At 42.5% G+C, this 25026-nt stretch overlaps 2 protein-coding genes and 1 long non-coding RNA gene across 3 annotated transcripts in view; 1 reads left to right on the top strand and 2 right to left on the bottom strand.

Annotated features, from left to right (window-relative positions):
- The window catches only part of LOC120431481 (uncharacterized), a 42460-nt gene extending 17457 nt beyond the window's left edge, over positions 1-25003 (top strand). The window contains exons 4-6 of the mRNA XM_039596595.2: positions 23122-23315; positions 23372-24848; positions 24917-25003. Of these exons, the coding sequence (XP_039452529.1) occupies positions 23122-23315; positions 23372-24848; positions 24917-25003 (1758 nt within the window). The remainder of the gene's footprint in view (positions 1-23121; positions 23316-23371; positions 24849-24916) is intronic.
- LOC128093636 (uncharacterized) lies at positions 899-9064 on the bottom strand. The gene is made up of 2 exons (XR_008212647.1): positions 6936-9064; positions 899-6875 (listed from the first exon to the last, which is right to left on the bottom strand). It is a non-coding gene; the product is annotated as an uncharacterized LOC128093636 (long non-coding RNA).
- LOC120431482 (titin homolog) lies at positions 19148-20390 on the bottom strand. Its single transcript, XM_039596596.2, has 2 exons — positions 20322-20390; positions 19148-20216 (listed from the first exon to the last, which is right to left on the bottom strand). The coding sequence occupies exon 2, from the start codon at positions 20114-20116 to the stop codon at positions 19154-19156; it is 963 nt and encodes a 320-aa protein (XP_039452530.1). The 5' UTR covers positions 20117-20216; positions 20322-20390; the 3' UTR covers positions 19148-19153.
- Positions 25004-25026: the final 23 nt, after the last annotated feature.

Below are 25026 nucleotides of genomic sequence, written 5' to 3'. Positions count from 1 at the left end.
CAGGAAGCTGGCCTTGTCCTTTTCGAGCACTCGACCTCGTCCCGCACCCGCACCACCCTCCTTCGAAGGCGTTCCGCTGCTTCTGTTTCCGCGTCCGAGTCCTTGCTGCTGCCGCCGAAGACCAGAACCACCGGACCCACCAAAGTGTTTGTTTACATTTGGGACATGGGCGTACATGGTTACACGAGAACGACAAAATGAAAGAAATTATACTGCCGTATTAAAAATCAAGACTTTTAAATCAGTTAGTAAGGATATTTACCAGTGAAAGTTTTCATATTTTAAACAAGAAAAAACTCACTTCCAACCGAATTTTAATTTTAAATCAAAACTAAGATACTTATGTTATTACAGTAATATTTTTTTTTGTAAATAGGGACATTGTAATTGAATTTTCTTCAAAAAAATTACAGGTAAACTGACAAAAATGAAGAAAAGTTGCAATATTTTTTGCAGGTGGCCGAGGACCACAGAAAGAAATCTAGATTAAATTTTCAAAACAACCTATCCCTCATGGGTTTCCTATGCAGATAGGACCTTTTGAAAATTTAATCGAGAAATGTCCAGACAGCACAAAAAATAATAATTTTAGAGAGCATGAATAAAAATTTGCAGCAATAATTGTAAAATTGCCTGAATTTGTATTGATTTGTAATAAAGTATATTTTTGTTAAAGCAAACTACCTAATGTTACAAAAATTGTATTACCTGAAGATTTTTTTTTAAAATAATAGAATTATTATTATGTTTATTTAGCATTTACGAACAACTGCTTGTAGTACTTGGAGAAACAAACAAACCCTGTTAACCTGACATTTGCTAAGCTGTATTTTCTTTAAATTATTGTTTTTTCAGTTTTTTTTTTATTTTGACATAGTATAAGAATTTATATGTTAAATATATCTCAAATCAAACCTGCTATTTTAGTTGAAAATTATAATAAATATGCCAGGAACGCAGCGCAGCGGACGGCAAACGAAAACGACGACGACGACACAAGTCCAAGCAGAGTAACAGCGCGCGCGCTTGTAGGCAAACAGGCAGGCAGGCGAGCAAGCTCGTGAGAGAGTTTGAACCTGAGGGAGAGCACGTGCGTGTACGAATTGGAAATAAACATCGTTGTTAGGTAGCCCCTTACAGCTGGCCGCGCAAAAATGGTCAGCTTTGGGCGCTAATAACTTCGCGGGAAAAATCCTAAAAATATGGTGTCTTCGGGAAAGTTGTTCTAAATTTAATGAAGGTTCTACATCTTAGAAACGGTAAGAATCGGATGATTATGGCGCCTTCCACAGGTAAAAAAGTAAAACAGTTGCTTTTCTCCATACATTTTGACGATTTTCCCATACAAACTTTAAGCGATTGGAGGGAGGGGTTCCCGTGGTCAGAATGAGCTCAAATTTGGAATTTAGCCTAGTGATGGGTCAATCTTTGATTTCAGGGGGTAGCCCCAAAAAAGTCCAGATTTGGACCACCCTATTGTTCACGCTGCCCACCAAATCGCATGTTTTAAGCTTCTCCGAATCAGTGTCTTGCGAACCTTCGTGGTGAACGGACACTAGAGCTGCGGTATTTTTTACTACCTAAGCTCAGAGTTATTTCAAACAAAATTCACAGTCTTTTAAAAGACTACCTGAGTTACTTTCCAAAATTCTAAACAGTCTTTTCAAGACTAACCCCACCTGAAATTTTGTTGTATTTTACAAACGAAGCCATCTTTTTAAGAGAACTTTGCTTGCAAAATGCGTCAAAACAAAGGTAAACGCAAATCTTCTGAAGATTTGGTCGTTACGTCGGTGAAGCGTTTGAACGCTAAATCGGCTAACGGAAACAGAAAAAGAAAACAGCCTCATCCGAGGTCTGATTCCGATTCTGAAAGTGAGGTCAATCCTCCAATTCCATTGGCAAACAGTTTCGGTGTTTTATCCGAAACTGTTGTCAAGGATCCTTCTCCTCGTACTGAGCCTTCTGCCGTCGAGAAACGAGTAAAGGCTCCGCCAATTGTAGTGACTTCCGTCTCCGATTTGGCCAGCTTTCGAACGCAACTGAAGAATTGCAAGGAAACTTGCAATTTGAAGGTTTCGTTCCAGCTTGGTCGAAGAGGAGAATGTCGCTTGTTGACGGAATCTTTACAAGATCACCAAACTTTTGTTGGTTATTTGAAAAACCACAAACACAATTTCTACACGTATGAGACCAAGAATGCTCGTCCATTCAAGGCGGTCCTGAAAGGTCTCTCCAACGACTTGTCGGTGGATGAGATCAAAAACGAACTTAAGGTGTTGCTTGGCTTTGCCCCATCCCAAGTAATACCAATGAAGAAAAAATCAAACGGGAATATTTCTCGCTTTGGTTTGACTTCACAATTTTATCTGATTCATTTCAACAGAAATGAAATCAACAATTTGAAACTTTTGGACAAAGTTCAGTTTTTGTTCCATGTACGGGTAAAGTGGGAGCATTTTAAGAAACATGGCGGTAATGGCCAGAATCTGGCTCGAACAATACCCCTACCATGGAAAAGTTAGGTAACAGCAATGGTATTTCTTATGCCAACGTCGTTTCGGGTTCGGGTTCATCCACGAATTTTAAATCCTCTACCAATCTTCAAATTGGGCAGGTACCTCAAATTTCATTTGAAAATTTTTCTGCTGGCAACGCTTTGGGATCTTCTGATCTCGGCGATGTTACGTTTGAAAAAATGACTTTTTTGCAAAACTCACTGTTTGGTTTGATTCAAACAATGAGTAATGCTACATCCATGATGGAAGCTATCCAGATTGGATTAAAATTTGCGAATGATGTTGTTCTTACCCTGAAGTTTAATCATGGATCTAAGTAATTCCATCAATATTATGAATTTTAATGCTCGCTCTTTAAAAGCGAAAGAAAATGAATTTTTCAACTTTTTACGAGTTCATAACGTGCATGTTGCTGTTATAACCGAAACATTTTTAAAAACTGGCACTTATTTGAAAAGTGATCCAGATTATAAAGTTATAACCAATAACAGAATGAATCGAAATGGCGGTGGAGTTGCAATAGTTATCCACCGTAGTATGACTTATAGTACGTTACGTGACTTTAAGTTAAAAGTTATTGAAAGTTTGGGCATTGAGCTTGAAACTTCTTTTGGTAAAATTATGATTGCAGCTGCATATTTGCCTTTCCAATGCACTGGGGGAAAATAAAAATTATTTCAAAGGGGATTTGAATAAACTTACTCGGCATAGATCTCGATTTTTGATCATCGGTGATTTTAATGCCAAACACCAATCTTGGAATAATTCAAAAGTAAATTCCAATGGTAAAATTCTATTCAGAGATTGCACTTCTGGTCTTTATTCGGTTTTATATCCGAATGGGCCAACTTGCTTTTCTTCTGTTAGAAATCCATCAACAATTGATTTGGTTTTGACAAATCAAAGTCAGTATTGTGGTCCTTTAGTGACTCATGCTGATTTTGATTCTGATCATCTTCCAGTAACTTTTTCACTTTCTCATGAAGCAGTTACCAGACCCAATAGTTCTGTGTTTAATTATCACAAAGCTAATTGGGACAGGTATCAGCATCATATTGAGAATAATTTAAATCATGATTTTGTTTTAGAAACCAAAGCTGATATTGATTCAGCCTTGGAATCTATAACTAATGCAATTTTGGATGCTAGGAATATTGCTATTCCTAAAGTCCAAGTCAAATTTGATTCTCCCATTATTGATGACGATCTTCAGCTTCTGATTCGTCTGAAAAATGTTCGCCGAAGACAGTATCAACGTTCTCGTGATCCTGCACTGAAGCGAATTCAAAAAGATTTGCAATAGGTTATTGACCACAGATTCACTCTCCTGCGAAATGAAAAGTTCGCAAGAGATGTCGAACAAATTAAACCTTATTCCAAACCTTTTTGGAAACTTTCAAAGGTTCTTAAGAAACCTCAAAAACCAATCCCTTCTTTAAAAGATGGTGATAATATTCTATTAACTAATGGGGAGAAAGCTCAAAAACTTGCTCAGCAGTTTGAGAGTGCCCATAATTTCAACTTAAATGTTTTGAGTCCTATTGAAGATCAAATTTCAATAGAATTTCAGAATATTGTTGAACAAGAATTTTCATCAGATGAAGTTTTTAATACGGATCTGAATGAAATAAAATCTATTATCAAAAAATTTAAAAATATGAAAGCCCCTGGTGAGGATGGCATTTTTTACATTTTAATTAAAAAATTACCAGAAGCAACTTTAAGTAGCTTGGTCAAAATTTGCAACAAATGTTTTGATTTGGCATATTTTCCCAGTAGTTGGAAAAATGCCAAAGTAGTTCCGATTTTGAAACCGGACAAAAATCCTGCCGAAGCTTCAAGCTATCGGCCCATTAGTTTGCTTTCATCTATTAGTAAATTATTCGAAAGAATAATTCTTAATAGAATGATGACGCACATGAATGAAAATTCAATTTTCGCTGATGAGCAGTTTGGATTTCGCCTTGGGCATTCAACTACTCATCAGTTGTTGAGAGTTTCAAATTTAATTCGAAGCAACAAATCTGAGGGCTATTCTACTGGCGCTGCTCTTCTAGACATAGAAAAAGCATTTGACAGTGTTTGGCATAAAGGTTTGATTGCGAAATTGAAAAGGTTTAATTTTCCGATTTATATCGTGAAAATTATTCAAAATTATTTGATGGATCGTACTCTACAGGTATGTTATCAGAACAGCAAATCTGATCAACTACCTGTACGTGCTGGCGTCCCTCAAGGAAGCATTTTGGGTCCAATTTTATACAATATGTTTACTTCTGACTTGCCTGATTTGCCCCCAGAATGTCAGAAATCACTTTTTGCTGATGATACAAGCATCTCCGCCAAAGGTAGAAGTCTTCGTGTCATCACAAGAAGATTACAAAAAAGCTTGGATATTTTCAATTCTTATTTGAAAGAATGGAAAATTACTCCAAATGCTGCAAAAACTCAACTTATTATTTTCCCTCACAAACCAAGGGCTGATTTTCTTAAACCAAAAAGTCATCACATTATACAGATGAATGAGGTAAATTTAAAGTGGGAGGATCAAGTGAAATATCTTGGACTTGCTTTTGACAAAAACCTTACTTACAAGGATCACATTGAAAGTATCCAGGTTAAATGTAACAAATATATTAAATGTTTGTATCCACTTATAAACAGGAATTCTAGACTTTGTCTCAAGAATAAACTGTTAATTTATAAACAAATTTTCAGACCTGCCATGCTTTATGCTGTGCCGATCTGGACAAGCTGTTGCTTAACCAGGAAGAAAAAACTTCAGAGGATTCAGAACAAAATTCTGAAAATGATTCTGAAACTTCCTCCCTGGTTCAGCACCAGTGAACTTCATCAATTAGCCGAAGTTGACACTTTGGATGTTATGTCCAATTGATGCATTTCGACAAAAATCATTGCAGTCTTCAGCTGCATTGATCCGCTCTTTATATAGTTTATAAGTTAGTTTTAAGGTATCCCTTTTCCCTTTTGTACATGTAGGACCTCCTACATTTGAAATCACTGAATAGCGAAAGCTACAATATTTCATGAATAAATGAAAGTTGCTAGTATTTAAAATTGAGGTGAAAAGTCATCGATTGTGATTGGACACTCAATAATATTTTAACTGAATGAATGTACATGGAAAAGAAAAACTGAATAAATACAAATTAAAAAAAAAAAAAAAAAACTTCTCCGGATCAACCAGCCAATCACGGGCAAAAAGGACGTCTGCCGAGTCGAAATCTTGATGCAGCGCGCTTGCCCTTCCGCTGAGAGTCCAGCACCACCACCGCCCCGTCTTTCTCCGTCTCCTGCGGGTCCACATCCATCAGTTCGATCGACTTGTCCCCCAGGGTCACCGCCATCTCGCTTGCTGGCTTGCCGTACTGAGTCTGGAACACGCACTTATTTCAACACAAAACAAATGAAAATCCGGATTTACTACGACGAAGCTGCTGGCCCTAGACATTACCGGATGATAATAGAGCGCCAGCGAATCTCCCGTCCGGGAAATACAACGGAATCTCAGCTGCATGGGAACTAACGGAGTTTCAACTCCGTCCCGATTACTCCTCGGAATTCAACCCAGCCTTGCGACCCAAAAAATATGGCTGGAGAACAGTGTTTTAGTAGATGTGATTAGCCAAAACAAGAGACTGGTTTACGGAATAACAGGAATTCATTTATTCACCGTGTTGGCTCTTTCACACTCTAGCATTGAATGCTCGACCCGATGACTGGTTGTAATGAATAACGTTTTGTTCGCAAACTACGTTAGAGGACCGTTCACAAATGACGTACACACAAAGAAAAAATACTCTAAATTTAAAAAGATCGTTCGTTGGATTAAAAGTTCGCGTTGGTGAATATTCGTAGAAAGTTCAAACTTTTTAATTTAAAAGTTGGAAAGTTTTTGATACTACCATGCACTTCTGGAACAAAATCGTTGTATCGCTAAAAGTTTTTTTACTTTTATTATAAGAAGAAACTTTTTATGGCAACAATAAATAACATTTAACATTTCGAAAAATGTGATGGATTTTATTTCTATTTTTATTTTAATAATAAAACTGCTGCTTATGCTGCTTAACATCATGGCCTATATTTTGGAGCGCGACAGCGATGTAGAGAACAGGGTAGTCTCGTTGTCGGCCATCATCAGGACAGGCTTGGAGGAGTTGGCCATTGGGTGTTAATTCGGGAAGGTAAGTCGACGTTTTCAAACTGAGAAGTGAAGCGCCTGAACCGATAGTTCCCGATCGCATCGTCCTCCTTCGAGAATGGCACAGATGTTGCCAGTTCATCCGGCCGAAGCTGCGCCGTCGCGAGTTGAGAGTTTGCGGGCGGGAGTTGCTGAAAGAGTTTGAAAGTAAATTAAATTGGCTAGACACTGAACACATTCTCAATACTCACCGGTAACTTCTTCGTTATTCCAGGTAGATGTTCTTGATCAGGTTCGTCGGATGTCGCTCCAACCTCTGGAAGTAATCCGAGTACGACAGCTTCAGGACCTGCGGCTTCCGTACAGACGGTCCTTCCAGAACTGGTGCAAACTGTTCTTCCGGATGTTTTTGTAATACGTGTCAAACTGCGGAGAAATGGACTGTGGACCCTCTGGACATCCTACACTGTCCCGTCATCACTTCCGGCACATAATGCTGCTGATGGTCGTAAACCGCCGGCACCGAGTGCAACATCCGCGCTGACCACCTCCGATCGCTTCTCGTCGTTTCCTTCTTCCGTCGGATCCTTCTCCTCACCGTTAAAATTAACTTTATCGATTACAACCGGTGCAAATTCACATCCGCATAAACGGCGTCCTACAAAAACAAACAAAATCAAACACAAACGCCACCAAACACCCAAGCTTCCTTCTTACCCATTTCGGTCGTCAAACAGCTGCAGATCCGGCAGGAAGCTGGCCTCATCCTTTTGAAAACCAACTTTCCCCTAATCCCCTAACCTTGTTCCGCACCATCCTCCTTCGAAGGTATCCGCATCCAAGTCCTGGCTGCGGACGCGTTCTGTTTTGATTGGCGTCGTGGACCACCACTCACTAACCACCGGAATCACCTAAACGTTTGTTTACATTTTGGACTTAGACGTACACGATTCCACGAGAACGACAAAATGAAAGAAATTATACAGTCGAATTAAAAGTTAAAACTTTTAAATAAGTTAGCAATGAGATTTTCAAAAACTGTAGCAGTAAAAGTTTTCATTTTCAAAACAAGAAAAAAACTTTTAATGTAGCAAATTTTAACCACTTATTAATTCAAAAGTAAGTTACTTTTGTCATTACCATAATATTTTTTTGTGTGTATAATATAACATCTTCCCTGCTTTAAACAAAAAATAAAAAATCTTCTGAACCTAATGTTCGACTATCGTATTTCTCTTAAGCCTGGCCGGCATGTCCGTGATACCTGCCAGCTTCAGCAGTTTTGGTCCTTGCGCCGATCGAGCTGCATTGCTTCCAACACTGACCACGTCGAAAACTGCAACCGATACAGCTTCTCCTCCATTTGGCGTTGTTGACTGGACGACACTCTTGGACGTTTGGGGTTCCTTACGTGGCTGCTCGTAGACGCCAAATAACTTCCGCTGCATCCGGTTTGGTACACCTTTATGACGATGTCCATCGCCGGAGCTGGTCAACTCAACAACGTGAGCCTTCATGCGGTGGTTGTCGATCAGGTTATTGGGATCGCGTTGGGTCGAGGCTGATACTGAATTGCAGAACTTCACGTGTTCGGACGCCAACGGAAAAAAAACCTCTTTGTCAATCAGCCAATTTATTACGGCAGATCAAAGCTGCAATTTAGATTAATATTTAGTACATGTTGTGTGTGTGTGTGTGTGTGTGTGTGTGTGTGTGTGTGTGTGTGTGTGTGTGTGTGTGTATTTTGTCTTACAATTTGTTTGTTTCCTGTTTTCCGTCCAACCCGATCCGGATTTGTGTTCTACGTTTGTGTTGTAGCTGTAAATTTTAGGTTATGTTTAACAGCGTGTTCGGTTTTACATGTTTGTACAGATTTTGCATGTTTTGTTATGTTGTTCATGTTTATCTGTTTCAAACTTACTTGTACACAAACAGCGGTTCTGTCCTGTGTCGTCCTAAACCGTCTTGTACTCCCTCCGTGAATCACCACCCGAATCTATCCGCGTGTGGTTCCTGTTTCGTGTTTGCACGTTAGCATGAATTTTGTGTTATTTATTTCACTGTTTTTTGTTTCAAATTTACTTTACAACTTACGAATTTGTGTCCGTCTACTTGTTGTTTACCCGGCCCACAAACTCCTCTCCCGAATCCTCGATTCTAAATCAAACTCCTCCTAATCCTCAAACTTCCAAAATCACTCCACTTTCCTTTCCGAAACCAACTTGTGCTCGTTACTTTTGATTGTGAACATTGTTTTGATTTGTCGCCCCTTTACTCGTGTGTTTCGTCATTGTTCACGTCTCACGCGCGTGTGATGCCGACGCGGCGTTCGTTCCCACGCAGCAGCATGGTGTCGACCCCGTCGCGGCAGTGAGTGGCCTCAACATCCCCCGGCCCGTAAACCCGGTTCCGAGGCTTCTGAAGCAGGTTTACCCTCGATCTCCAACACGGCCAGCCTCGCTGTCGCGCGCTTCATCAGCCCGCTGCTGGTTCGCACCCATGCTTGGCGAATCCTCCCGTCGCCGGACACGATCGGCTCTTCGACCACTCCGCGGATCCAGGACTTCCTGTTCTTCCCGTTGACGACGTAGACCAGGTCGCCCGCCTTCAGCGGCCTCGACTCACCGAACCACTTCGTGCGTTGATTCACCGACGGCACGTACTCCTTGATCCAGCGCTGCCACATCACATCTGCCAACTGTTGCGACCGCTTGTAGGCGTCACGTAGAGCTTCTGCAGGGTGAGGGGATGGCGGGACCGTGTTGGGTTCGTTCGGTGAAACTCCTCGGATGAAGTGATTGGGTGTGAGGGCCTCCGCCTGCGATGATTCTTGAGCCACGTACGTGAGCGGACGTGAGTTTATCATGTCCTCCGCCTCCGCCAGACAGGTCACCAGAATCTCGTCCGTCAGCCGCCGTCCGTCGTCCAACATCTCCAGCGCCTCCTTCACAGAGCGGACCAAATGCTCCCTAACACCTCGGCGCAGTCGTTCCTGATGCTCCGCACCGTCTTCACCAGCTCCTTGCTCGCGCCCCGAAAGTTCGTTCCGTTGTCAGAGAAGAATTCGACCGGAGGGCCTCGACGACAGATGAAACGACGAATCGCCATCAGACACGTTTGTGCCGTCAGCCCATACGCCACCTCCAGATGCACCGCGCGCGTGACGAAGCATGTGAACAGCGCTACCCAACGCTTCTCGGACCGGCGTCCAACTGACACGTCGAGCCGACCCAGATAATCAACCCCGACGTAGCTGAACGGGCGAAGATTCGGTGTGATGCGTTGCACAGGAAGCGCCGCCATCCTTGGCACCAACGGCTGATTGCGGTGCACCTTGCACCAGACGCACGCCGCCGCCACTTGTCGCACCAGTGTGTTGACCCCCAGAATGAAGAAACGCTGGCGCAGCTCGTTCTTGATCGTCTCGCGATATCTGTGCCCGAACCTTTGATGGTAGTGCTGGACAATCATCCGGGTGACGTGGTGATCCTTCGGTAGAATCACTGGGAATCTCAGATCGAAAGGCAGAAACTCCGCGTTCTCGGTTCTCCCTTCCATCCGCAGCAGGCCGTCTTCGTCGACCAGTGGAGTCAGCTTGTACAGCGGACTTGACTTTTCTAGGGCGAGCCACTGATCCGCCGGACGATCCTTGTTCCTGGTCAGCACTTTCACCAAGAGACGCATCGACCTCTATAGGCTCAATAAAAACTCCTTGCCTGCTCTGTATGGTAGAACAGAGCTAAGCTCTGTATGCAGCGAACAGAGCCAGCTCTGTATGGGGAAAAATAATATTGAATTGCATATATCTCAAAAACTATAAGTTTTAGAAAGTTGACATGTTCTAGAAAGTTGCTGGTACCAAAAGTTTCTATATTATTCTCTTAGACGTCATTACAATTTGATTGATTTTAGTTGTGCAAAACAAGAAAAAACTATTTATTTTCTAAGATACAAGGTATAGAATATTTTTGTGTTCGACAAAGTTGCTCAACTACCAAAAATGAATAACTCTCTCGAAGAAACCAAAGCTCTATCTTTAATTGATACCGAAATAAAAAATAAAAACTATTTTTATAATAAATACTACTTGCGACTTGTCCGTTTCTCTCGAAGGTACACGCCGCGCGGCATTTCAGAATATGCCGCAGACACTGTTGTCAGCGATTTTCTGCACTTTTGGTGCAATAAAAAACATTCCCGGCAACAATGCCATGCGATTCGAAGAAGAAGATCAACAAAAACAAAAGGCACAGTATGGGATTTGACAGCGCGCATTTGCCGAAAGTGCGGCGCGTCGTTTCGAGGCTGGTATGCCGCGTGTCTTTTTCGAGAATACGCGCAATACACAAAGCGACCGCGTCGTAGGCACAGGTAATATGAAGCATGTTTGGTAGAGGTCGTCTGAAGTGAAAACTAGTATAGCAGAGTGTTCATAGATAGTTTTTATGTTAAATGCTCTTGCCTGGATGGTTGAAAGAAATTTCAGATATGATTTTTTTTTTAATTTTGTTACCTTTTTTAAATAAAATAAGAAACTAAAGTTAAATAACAAAAACCATTTTATCTTTATTTTTCAGGCTAGAAAATCAGAGCTCTAAATGCTCTCTATGGAAATTGGACGTTTTATTACCTGTATTCTAAACTTTTTTTATTTTTCAAGCAAAGGAAATCAGTGAAAAGTTTTTAGCTCTAAATGCTCTCTATGGAAATTTGCCATTTTCTTACCTGTATTCTAAACATTTTTTTAATTTTCAAGCAAAGGAAATTAGAGAAGAGTTTAAGCTCTAAATGCTCTCTATGGAAATTGGCCATTTTATTACCTGTATTCTATATATTGTTTTGTTTTTCAAGCAAAGGAAATATGTGAAGAGTTTTTAGCTCTAAATGCTCTATATGGAAATTTGACATTGAATACCTGTATTTTTTTTTTGAAGCTAGAAAATCATCGAAGAGTCAAAGCTCTACATGCTCTCTATGGAAATTGGGCATTTTATTACCTGTATTCAAAATATTTTTTATTTTTCAAACAAAGGAAATCAGTGAAGAGTTTTCAGCTCTAAATGCTCTCTATGGAAATTTGCCATTTATTAGCTGTATTCTAAACATTTTTTTAAATTTTCAAACAAAGGAAATCAGAGAAGTAATTAAAGCTCTAAATGCTCTCAAAGGAATTTTGCCATTTTATTGCTATTTTCTGATTTCCTTGCTCGAAAATAATTTAAAAGAAATGTGTTTTTTATTTAATCTCGATTGCTTTTTTTTTTAAAAGGTAATAAAGTGGCAAAATTCCATAGAGAGCATTTAGAGCTTAAACATTTCACTGATTTCCTTTGTTTGAAAAACAAAAAACAGAATACAGGTAATACAATGGGCAATTTCTATAGAGTGCATTTAGTACATAAACATTTCACTGTTTCCTTTGCTTGAAAAATAAAAAAATATTTAGAATACAGGTAATAAAGTGGCAAATTGTCATAGAGAGCATATAGAGCTAAACACTCTTCACTGATTTCCTTGCCTGAAAAAAAAGGAAAAATGGTTTTTGCTATTAAAATTTCAATTTCTTATTTTATTTAAAAAAATGGTAACAAAATTTAAAACAAAAATCATTGAGAGCATTTAGAGCTTGAAACTTTCCAATCTTGCTTCAAAAATAAGGAAAAAATAGTTTTTTTTTGTTGAATTAAATAAAATGGCAAAGTTTTCCGAAAAAATCTTTATAATGTTAAAAAGCTGTTGACTGATTTTCCTTTTATAACATTTTATTAATTGTTAGAATCTTTAGTTTTTATGTTTTTTTGATATTATCTTAATTTGTTGCACGAAACTTGTAATTTTGTAGAACATTTTTTTAAGAAAAACATAAAAATAGCTGTAAAGTAATTATATTGTTTCTAATATTAATTACTTACCAATACAATAAAAAGAATATAATTATATAAATTTGTATAATTTTATCTGAAATTTCTTTCAACCATCCAGACGAGAGCAAAAACTCTCTACACACAAAAAAATATTATGGTAATGACAAAAGTAACTTACTTTAGATTTAAAAAGTTGTTAAAATTTGCTACATTAAAAGTTTTTTTCTTGTTTTGAAAATGAAAACTTTTACTGCTACAGTTTTTGAAAATCTCATTGCTCACTGATTTAAAAGTTTTCACTTTTAATTCGACTGTAAAATTTATTTCATTTTGTCGTTCTCGTGTAACCGTGTTCGCCTAAGTCCAAAATGTAAACAAACGTTTTGGTGATTCCGGTGAGTGGTGGTCCACGACGACTATCAAAACCGAACGCGGCCGCTGCCAGGACTTGGACGCGGAAACCTTCGAAAGAGGATGGTGCGGGCTCGGGTGCGGGTGCAGAACAAGGTTGGGAGATTAGGGGAAAGTTGGTTTTCAAAAGGATAAGGCCATGGCTGCAGCTTCCTGCAGGACCTGCTGTTTCACGACCGAAATTGGTAAGAAGGAAGCTTGGGTGTTTGGTGGCGTTTGAGATTATTTTGTTTGTTTTTGTAGGACGCCGTTTATGTGGTTGCCGAAGATCGGAGGTTGGGATGTGGATTTGCACCGGTTGTATTCGGTGGTGGTGGCCCGGGGTGGGTAGACGAGATTGACGTTGAGACAGATTTACATCCGCTTTTTGAACAAGTACGAAAAAGTTAATTTTCACGGTGAGGAGAAGGATCCGACGGTAGAGGGAAACGACGAGTAGCGGCATAATCGGAGGTGGTCAGCGCGGATGTTGCACTCGGTGCCGGCGGTTTACGACCATCAGCAGCATTATGTGCCAGAGGTGATGACGGGACAGTGTGGGATGTCCTGAGGGTCCGCAGTCCATTTCTCGTTGCGGGACGAGTATTACCTAAACATCCGGAAGAACAGTTTGCATTAGTTCTGGAAGGACCGTCTGTACGAAAGCCGCAGGTCCTGGAGCTGTTGTACTCAGATTACTTCCAGAGGTTGGAGCGAGATCCGACGAACCTGATCAAAAACATCAACCTGGAATACTGAAGAAGTTACAGGTGAGTATTGAGAATGTGTTCAGTGTCTAGCCAATTTCATTTACTTTCAAGCTCTTTTAGCAACTCCCGCCCGCAAACGCTCATCTCGCAACGGCGCAGCTTCGGCCGGATGAATTTTGACGGCGAGTTGGCAATATCTGTGGAACGAAGTGATCTGTGGATAGTTCGACGAAGTGATCGTGAACTATCCGTTCATGCGCTTCACTTCCTAGCCGAAAATGTCGACTTCCCTTCCCGAATCAACAACCAATGGCCAACTCCTCCAAGCCTGTCCTGATGATTGCCGGCAACGAGACCACCCTGTTCTCTACATCGCTGTCGCGCTCCAAAATAAAGGCCGCGATGTTGCTCCCCAACGAAACATCCATCCGTAACCTGCTCAGCCTGGGGCCTTCGAACGTGACCGGTGGCGTACCGTAAGAATCGGTACAGCTTGGACGCGGAAGTTGGCCAACCATAAGCAGATCCGTTAAATACAAAAAAATATCGAAAACATACTGTTTTAATATTAAAATATTGAAATAAAATCCATCACATGTTTCGAAAATCATCACTGTAATGTTAAATGTTATTTATTCTTGCCATAAAAAGTATTTTCTTATATCAAAAGTAAAAAAACTTTTACCTATACAACGATGTTGTTCCAGAAATGCATGGTAGTATCAACAACTTTTTAACTTTTAAATTAAAAAGTTTGAACTTTCTACGAATATTCACCAACGCGAACTTTTAATCCAACGAACGATCTTTTTAAATTTAGAGTATTTTTTCTTTGTGTGTATGAACACTTTGCTAAACTAGTTTTCACTTCAGACGATCTCTACCAGACATGCTTTATATTACCTGTGCCTACGACGCGGTCGCTTTGTATTTGTCGCAAGTAGTATTTATTATAAAAATAGTTTTAATTTTTTCTTGGTATCAATTGAAGATAGAGCTTTGGTTTCTTCGAGAGAGTTGTTCATTTTTGGTAGTTGAGCAACTTTGTCGAAAACAAAAATATTCTATACCTTGTATCTTAGAAAATAAATAGTTTTTTCTTGTTTTGCACAACTAAAATCAATCAAATTATAATGACGTCTAAGATAATAGCATAGCATAGCATTGGTGTCTACCCGTAGCTGCTACTTCGTTATTGACCAGGACCCCCAAACATTGCTCCGTGGACCACAGATGAAAAGTAGGAACCCTTCGCAATTTTCAAAGGTCCCTATCATGCTGATCAATACCGACGCCGGCCACGACCAGAGGTAAGACACGGGGAAGTGGATGGGAATGTTAGTCCGATACTTGAGTGATGGGACCGCCAAATCGACTGCGTCTCCGACAAAGTATCACATGAGTTTTGAGGGGTTAGTAAGATGGGTATGAGGTCAGGATTCACTGTGGTAGGTGATGCGACCATAAGCAATTTGTTTATCGGTTGAAATTTTAAAAATCTTAGGCAGCCGGCTGCGGAAAGATAGCTATCTAGGGATTTAAATATAGTATTAATTCGACCGCGATTATCCAGAAATTCTCCGTCGGCGTGCCTTCCGATCAACGGTGATGTAGGAAGGGCTTCATTTATTGAAATGATTATTGAAATGATTATTGAAATGATATAGAAAGGGCTTAATCCAGCAATACGACTTGCTAGTCTAAAAAAAATAGGTACGTTTTTATAAAAAAAAAACTATAAATAGAGAACAATACAAAAAAACTCATCGGCCAACGAACGCGAGTGGAAAAAAAAAAAATGAAAAAAAAGAAGGTAAAAAAAAACAGAACTGCGCGTCCCGAAAAGCACCACACTACTCTGACTCGAACATGAACACGAACATAACACAAAGAGAACACCACAAAAATCCACCTTCCCATCACCACTGCTTGCACGATACTGACGCGCAATAAATATCAATTACCTATTATAATGACGTCTAAGATAATAATATAGAAACTTTTGGTACCAGCAATTTTCTAGAACATGTCAACTTTCTAAAACTTATAGTTTTTGAGATATATGCAATTCAATATTATTTTTCCCTATACAGAGCTGGCTCTGCTCGCTGCTTACAGAGCTTAGCTCTGTTCTACTATACAAAGCAGGTAAGGAGTTTTTAATTAGCCTATAGAGCTCGATGCGTCTCTGCTTTCACCTCGTCGATGAAGCTCTCCGCCTGCACTATCTTCAGCAGGTACACCTCCGCCTGCTTGTACTCGTCCTGCTGCAGAGCCACTCGTACCGACGGTACCGTCGTCGGTCTCAGCATCTTCGCCTGTGCCTTCGTCGCACGCAGCGTCTCCATCGGCAGCCCTTTCGTTTTCCGCTTGAGGTTCGACACGAAACGGTGAGCGCACGCCATGGTCCTCACCAACATCGTTCACCTTGAGAAGTGGTTCACCTCCACGATGGTGTCCACCACCTTCACGTCATGTAGAAGTAGATGCACGCGAAGTTCCTCCGTGGTGTTCGGTGGGGGCAGGCCTTTCCTCGGCCAGTTTACTTGCTGGTCGTGGATGAACCTCGGTCAGCAGACCCACGGACTGTCAGGCCGGACGTTCGGGTCCTTACTCCACTTCGTCAGGATGTCGGCGATGTTGTGTTGCGTCGGGACGAAGTTCCAATCCATCAGCGACGTCATGCTCAAAATGGCACCAATCCGAAATCCGACGAACTGTTTGTAGCGACGCTGATCGGAGCGGATCCACGACAGGACGACCGCCGAATCTGTCCAGAAAAAGGTCTTGCTGATCGGGAAACTGTGGTTGTCGTGAATCGCCTGGGACATGCGCGCCGCAAGTACACACGACTCCAGCTCCAGACGCGGAATGGATAGCATCTTCAGCGGCACCACCTTGGACCGACTCATCACCAGCGCCACCACCACTTCGCCCCGGACAATCGCTCGGAAGTACGCCACTCATCCGTATGCCTTGTTGCCCGCATCCGCGAAGATGTGCAGCTGAATCTCCTCAATCTCGTCCCACCGCGCGTTCCCGAAGTAGCACCTTGGTAGTTTGAAGTGATTTGCGTTCGCCAAAAAGTTGATCCAACGCAGCCACCTCTGAAAAGCCAGCTCGTCGATCATTTCGTCCCACTCGCACCCCGTGCGCCACAGATCTTGCACCAGGATCTTTCCGAGAATGGTGATCGGTCCGAGGAATCCCGCTGGATCGAATTGCGCCATGACCACACTCAGCACGATCCGCTTGGTCGGATGTCGCTCTCCCGCCAGAACGTCGCGGAACTCCGGCTTCAAGGCCACCGCGAAGCAGAACACGCCCTGATCCGGTTCCCAGACTATGCCGAGTATACGCTCGTAGAATGCCGACTTTTCCTGGTTGAAGTGCACGGATGTCTTCACGCGTTGTTCTCCCATCGCGTCCAGCACCTTCTTCGAGTTTGACACCCAGTTCCGGATGTTGAAACCTCCTTTCGAGTGGATGAACTTCACCTCGTTGGCCCGCCGAATCGCTTCCTCGACCGTGTCCACCGATTCGTAGTAGTCGTCCACGTAGTGTCGCTCCTTAATCGCCGCAGCTGCCTCCGGGAAGTCCTCCGCATACTGGTCCGCGTTCAGGTTCTTCACGAACTGAGCCGAACTTGGGGAGCAAGCCGACCCGAACGTTGCAACGTCCATGACGTACACCTGCGGAGCGTCGGCAGGGTTCTCGCGGAACAGGAAGCGTTGAGCTTGCTTGTCCTCCTCTCTGATCCTGATCTGATGGTACATTTCTTGTATGTCCCCATCTAGCGCGATCGGTCTCTCCCGGAAACGACACACAACTCGTGGCAGCGGCACCAATATGTCCGGTCCCTTGAGCAGCTGTGAGTTCAGCGAGACACCCTGCACCGACGCGTTCCAAACCAGTCTTGTCTTATCCGGCTTCCGAGGGTTCAGGACGACGTTCAGTGGCAGATACCAAGGCTTCATCCATAAAGTACGTCACGCTAAAATCAGCCAAAATTTACCCCCCCCTACTCCCCTTTGTCACGCTTTTCCTATACTTAAAACACGCAAGGTCACACTTGCTCAGACCCCCCCTCCCCCCCTAGAGCGTGACATACTTTATGGACGACGCCCAAACGGCGTTGCTGGGCGTCTTCAGCTCCACAGCCGTTGCTTTGTGCGCGTACCCCTTGCTCTGGTACTCCGCGATCTATTGAGAGACGTTCTGCTTCAACGTCGGGTTCTTGTTCAGCTTCCTCTCCAACGCCTGCAGCCCCCGCGTTGCCATCGGGTAGCTATCCGGAAATCGCCGCTCGTCCTCGCGCCACAGCAGACCGGTTTCGAACCGCTCTCCGGTGCGCTTCGTCGTCGTCTCCACGATCTTCTTCGCTCGTTGTTCTTCGGCAGACTCGGACACCGCAAACGACGCAACACCAACTTCGTCCAGGACGTACTGGCCCCTCATCATGTCGTGGAGTTCTTGGTTGCTGGCCGGCTTGACGACATGCAGATTCAGGAACGTATGCACCAAGGGCTTGGGTGTATCAGGTCCGTACACGGTCCAGCCGAGCTTTGAACGGACAGCAATCGGTTCGCCTTGTTGACCGACTCTTGATTCCAGCGGCGCGAAGAGATGGATGTTGTCAAGCCCTATCAAGATGGTCGGTTTCTCCTTGACCGGCTCTGCAACCTTCGTCCAAAAACGCCAGAGTGTTGAACGCCTTGCTCCCCGCGTACATGGTGATCGGAATTGTCCAGAAGATCACCCCGCCGTCGACCTTGTGCGTGTTGCAGTCAACCCGTTGGAACTGCCTCGCAGCTTCCTCGCGGTGAAGTAGCGGATGATGTCGTCCTCGACAATTTCCGATCTGGCAGCGCATCTTCGAATGGCACGCGCTGTTGTCATGGCTGCTCAAGCACACCGTGCACAGCTTCAAGCGCTCCACTGTCTTCATGCGCTCAGGCACCCGCATTCCTCTGAACTCGTCACAGTTCCGTATAAAGTGGTTCGTTTGTGTACAAACGTAGCAAGCCATGCTCGTTCTGCCACCCGCCGCTTTCTCTCTCGTCGCTTCGTGCAGGTGCACGAACTCGTTCCGCTTGCCCTTCCCGCCGTGTGCTTACGTCGGCTCCTGAAGCGAGAGCGCCGCAAACTCGGCCACCTCCGACACGTCCTCAACCAGTTCCGATAAGAAATCGGACAGCATTCTCAGCGGAGTGTTGACCTTTCCCCGCCTGTAGCGCACCCAGTCGAGTTGATGACTTGTCGGCAATCTTTCAACCAGCTCCTGGACCAGCATCGGGTTGTTCAGATGATCCTTCATTCTCGACACTTCCAGGTGATCACACAGTTGCTTGATGGTGATCCCGAAATGGATGAACGTGTCGAGATTGTCGCTCGTGGCGCGTTCCGGACCTTCTGCAAAAGCGCCTGAAGCTTCTCCGGCCGGCCAAACATGTGTCGCAAGTCTTCGATGACATCCGGTACCGGGTCCGGTAGCACGAGCCGACCCTACACCAATGTCAGCGCTGGCCCTTCGAGACAATCCACCAATCTCTTCAAGTTGTCTACATTCGTGAATCCGCAGGCTTCAGTGGTGTACTTGAAGCTGCTTATGAAGAGAGGCCACACTTCCGGCTCCCCGGAGAACTTCGGCAGATGTCGCAACATGGCTTGTCTAGCCGCCAATTGCTCCTTCGTCAACTTCGTGACCGGTTTCCCCGGCCCGTCAGAGACCTCGCGCGATTCAGAAACCGGTGTCATCGGGTCCTCCTTCTCGTCGCTCTCATCACCACTGCTGTCGGGATCGGAATCGCTGAATTTGGGGACGGGTATCTTCGGCTTTCCTAGAACCCCCTTCGGAGTGTCCGTCGAGCCCGCGCCCGCTCCCTCGCCCTTGCCAGCCGGTGGATCCACCGCGGCCTTCTCAAGCTTCTGCTTGCTCTTCTTGACGAGCTTCTTGAGCTCCTTCTGCTTCGCGAGGAACTCTTCCTCCGCAGCCTTCTGCCTATCCAAAATCTCCTGCTCCATCTTGAGCTTCAGCGCGCGCACCTCTTTCTCCGCCGCAAACTCCCTCTCCTGCATTTCTCTCTCGATCCAGAGCTCCTGCTCGGCAAATTTCTTCTCCATCTCGATCCGCTTCATACGAATCATCACCTCCTGGGCCATCTTCTTCTCCCGCTCCACTCTTTCCAACTCCAACTGTTCCAGCACGTCCTTTGGCAGGTCAGCAGCGCCGAAAGTAGTGCCCGCATCGCTCTTCGGCTTCTTGGCGTTCTTCCGGGTCTTTGGCACTTGCAGCGACTGAGAACAGTTCGGGCAAAAGTAGTTCTCAACTTTTCCCGTTTCTCCAGCGCATGCCGAATGTGCCCAAAGCCGGCAAGCTTCGCACTCCACCGTCTCAGCGTCGTCACCCTTCACTTTGCCGCAGACTACGCAGTCGGCAGGAACATCCGGCTTGGGTTTGGGGGCCATCCTGAACCGTTCCGCGTCGGAAACAAATTCTTTGATGATGTTCGGACGCCAACGAAAAAACCTCTTTGTTAATCAGCCAATTTATTACGGCAGATCAAAGCTGCAATTTAGATTAATATTTAGTACATGTTGTGTTTGTGTGTGTGTGTGTGTGTGTGTGTGTGTGTGTGTGTGTGTGTGTGTGTGTGTGTGTGTTTTGTCTTACAATTTGTTTGTTTCCTGTTTTCCGTCCAACCCGATCCGGATTTGTGTTCTACGTTTGTGTTGTAGCTGTAAATTTTAGGTTATGTTTAACAGCGTGTTCGGTTTTACATGTTTGTACAGATTTTGCATGTTTTGTTATGTTGTTCATGTTTATCTGTTTCAAACTTACTTGTACACAAACAGCGGTTCTGTCCTGTGTCGTCCTAAACCGTCTTGTCCTCCCTCCGTGAATCACCACCCGGATCTATCCGCGTGTGGTTCATGTTTCGTGTTTGCACGTTAGCATGAATTTTGTGTTATTTATTTCACTGTTTTTTGTTTCAACTTTACAACTTACAAATTTGTGTCCGTCTACTTGTTGTTTACCCGGCCCACAAACTCCTCTCCCGAATCCTCGATTCTACATCACGAATCCCAATTACTTGCACGCTTGGGCAGAAAGGAGGGGGCCATGCTCGACGTCAACCACTTGTAACAAGAGATTGTACTTACGTCCGTTTCGCTTGCACGGTGTCTTGACCTCTCCCAGGACAGGAGTGTGCCCACCACCAAACCATCTACCAGATCTACCGGGGTCGTAACTTCGCCGGCCAGGTCAGTGACGGCCGACCGGAAGCCTTTCAGCATCAGGTTATGTCGAACATTCTTTTCCTGCCTGGATACCAAACCATATTCTGCCCGACCACGCACGTAATCGTGTTCGGAATGTCGATGAAACCCCCTGATGCAGGTTCCCCCGCAGCAGCACGTCAAAGTGCCGGTGTCGGTCTCGATGGCGGAACCCTCGTCCGGACAGCGGATGCCCTTTACGAACGCCATTCATCCGAACGTCGGCAGGTTGCGATCGTGCCATCGTGGCCACAGCAAACGGGGCCGCACTCACTGATTGTGGATTCAGTGTCGTCCCTGAACGTGAAGGAGATCTACCCGAAGCCGCACCTCAACATTCAGACGAGGCACGAGCAGAAGAAGGACTCGCCGGTGCAACTGAAAATCCGCACTCATCAAATCCGTCAATTTTCCTTTTGGTGATCGAATCCATCTGCAAAAATTATTGATTAACCTTTCCGTAAGTGTCAACATATTTAATTTGATCATTTTATTTGTAATAAAGCAAGAGAAATAAGTTTTTCAACGATTGTTTGCTTTACTTGACATATAATAACAAAGGATACCAATTCGATACCTATCCCTGGACACAGCGAAAAATCCGATGGTAAAATCGCATGCAAAAGCATGCACATTAGCGTGGTTCACGTTTCTATGAAAAAGGCAAAAGTTGTTATTTTGTCTTGCATCAACCGGAATTTCGTTCTTTTATGTCCCCAGAAGCACTCCCGAAAATTTAAGCCCATTTGGTAAGGTCTAGGAGCTCCAGTTTTAATTTGAAATTTATATGGGATTTTGATTTATTTTCCATGGGAAACTATCTTTTTTTACATTGTATTAGGATTTTTTTTAATAAATCGATGAAATGACTTGATTCTTATAGTAGGAGATAGGTTTTGAACTGGGGAACAACTTTGTAGAACATACCAACATGCTAGGAAGTAACCCTTTAAAGATACAGATACTTTTAGATGGTGGCTTTTGAAGTAAAGCCCCTTCAATTATTTCCCGTCGGACGGAAGGCGTGATCAGACAAATCTCGTCTCGAAAAATGCCACCGTGTCCTCTAAAACATATCAAAAAATAAAAAAAATGAAAAATAGTGTTTTTTTGCAAATCAAGTTTTAGTTACAAAAAGTTAAATAAAAAATCATCAAAAAAAATTTTACCGTGTAGCCTTTTTTTCTAGTGTAGTCCGTATCCATACCTACAACTTTGCCGAAGACACCAAATCGATAAAAAAAATCCTTCGAAAGATACAGATTTTTGAATTTTCCTACATCAATTTTGTATGGACAGCTGCCAAATTTGTATGGACAATTATATGGACAAACATGATGCAAAATGGCTTTCTTTGGGCCCAACTTATTCATGTAATATAAGCAAGGCTGCCTATAGCAGCCTTTGAGAATACATCAAATTAAAAGTGCGCTCGGCTTAGTAGGCCCAAAATATGAACAAATATCCTACGAGAAAGTAAGAGTAAAACAATGTACCAAATTAACAATAACTTGATTTACACGGGCTTATAAAACTATATTATTATTTTTACATATTTTCGAATTCTGATAACTTTTGCAAGAACGGAAACATTCAGAACAGACCTAAAGAAATAAAATATTGTTGGACCAAGGCAGAGTTCTACAACCAGAAGCAGACGTGCAAAAGAGAATACGGAAATAACGAAAATAAACACATCTAGAGTTTTTTTAAAGGTCCAATAAACTAGTGTGTTTCATAAGTTCGTAGGACCTAATAAAAAAAAGTCTGGACATGAAGTATTAAACGCATGTTTATTTTGCAAAAGTTTGCTTCTGTTTGATGTTATGCCACACTATGAAAAGCTAGCCGTTGTTTCTCTACACGCAGAAAAATGTTTTGTAGAATCAGCCTGAACGAGGTTTGTTTCAACAAAATTTTTGTTGAATACAATCAACGCCGATTTTGCGTTGAAACAAACCTTGATTTTCTCAATTCCACAAAAATCTTTTGTTGTTTTGAAAAAGTTGCTTTGATGTTTAGCGTTGATTCAACAAAAATCTTGATTTTCAAATCAGCAAAATGTTTTGTTGATTCAAATATGCCTTATTTTTCTGCGTGTATCCTTAATTTTGCGCAGGGTTGCAAATAATTTCTCGTGAAGAGTGTTAAAGCAGTACGTGTTCAATTATTTTCTTTTTCTTTTTCTAAAGTACCGCAACAAGTTATCACTACAGCAAGATGCACGATTACATTTGCAACGAGATGCTCTCCAGAAAAGACAAGCTGAACTTCAATCGGTTGACCAACGCATTTTGGAATTACAGGGTCGGTTAAATAAAAAACGATCATCTCATGTCATTCTGAACCATTCAAATTCAAACAATAATGCTGGAAATCATGTCCGGTAATTTTGTTTAAATATTGTTCTCAACTGTCTGATTAAAAATATGTTTTTTTTAGATCTGTCTCATCAAGTTTTCATTCACAAAATAATGGGCCAAGAAATAATGTGGTAGCTGTTGGACCTTTTAATCACTTTCCGGAAAAAATTGTTACACAAGGCACGATTAGAAATAAAACGAACGTTCTGAGCAATTCTATAGCAAGCGGTTCGAACTGTCATCCGACATTTAACATTGTGGACAGTAAATCTCGGTATTATACTCAAGCATACACAGATGAATTAGATAAAGCATACGGAATGGACTACTCTATGGCTCCTGAAAGCGATGAACATAAATTGGCTGCAAAGCAAAATAGAATCTTTCTTAATCTACAAAACGCGGAAGATAGTGAATATCTTAACGCATTGACTGTCGATGAAACTATAAATTCGACTAAGAGAGCTAAATCTAGAACTGAACATGAGCTGAGTCAAATGGATCAAGAATTTGAAAATGATGATCATGTTACTAATCGAAAACCCTGCACATATAATGATATAATTTCTGAAAGTACTCATAGAAACACAGATGAAATAAATAATGAATGTGACAGCGATAAGGTTTGCGATTCATTACCAAGTACAAGAATGAAAACACCAGTATACAGTATTCCATTATTAGTAAATAGATCCGTTGCCATCAGTATTACAACAAATCAAGAAACCATCTCTGACGACCAACACGTATCAGTGGAGTCTTCTCAGTTTTATCCTAAAACTTTATCATCCAAAAAACCAGGCCTCTCGGCTAATTGTAATGAAAAAATGATTCACATGGTTGTACCTCAAACTAAAATAACAGACATATCAACTAGTATGGAATCTACAGACAAAATAAAGCCAGCATTACCTCCGAAACCTTTAAAACAAAACGTTGTTTTGTCTGAAGCAGACACATCATCTGAAGTCACTGTTGATAAAAAAACTTATCAATGTGAACACAGCTCACAATTTATTGCACATTTTCCAAAAGCCAGTTGTAGTGGCAGTGTCATATCCGATGGTCTACCCATAAAAGCAAGACCTTTGACTATTAAAAAATCACCCTATTCGGAACATCCAAGATTGAAACACTTCCACATTGGTATGCAGAAAAATCAACTGACAGCACCACATCGTGCTATTGAAATGCCACAAACATACGGATCAGCAGATAAGGATAAATTTGAAGAACAAACAACAGAAATGTCTTTGAGTTTCCAAACATCAGAATCTGATAAACAGGGAGAATCAGCCAATTTAACTAATAAATCAGCTTTGTGCAGCAGAACATCTGATGAAAAGGAAGACATTGATGTCCATAACGAACGAGCTGAGGGGACAAAGCACATCTGGACAGAAGAAACAACTAGACGAAAAAGAAGCTTTGTACCTAGTGTAGCATCAGATGGGAATATTAAGTTTGCTCGCAGAGTTAGTTTCGATCCTCTAGCCCTTCTACTAGATGCCAGTTTAGAAGGGGAATTAGAGCTTGTTAAAATAACTGCTTCTCAGGTATATTGCCATACGCAGCCAGCTGGACAATAATAATTTGACAAAAATCTTTTGTTTTTGCTTTTTAGGTTTCTAATCCTAGTGCAGCGAACGATGAAGGGATAACTGCTTTACACAACGCTATTTGTGCAGGCCACGTTGAAATTGTGAAGTAAGTGTCTGAATATGTCTAAATTTA

Source organism: Culex pipiens, chromosome 1 (genome assembly GCF_016801865.2).
Source record: "Culex pipiens pallens isolate TS chromosome 1, TS_CPP_V2, whole genome shotgun sequence".
Lineage (NCBI taxonomy): Eukaryota > Metazoa > Arthropoda > Insecta > Diptera > Culicidae > Culex > Culex pipiens.
The sequence above is the reverse complement of the archived record's forward strand: the minus strand, read 5'-3'. Positions and strand labels throughout refer to the sequence as shown.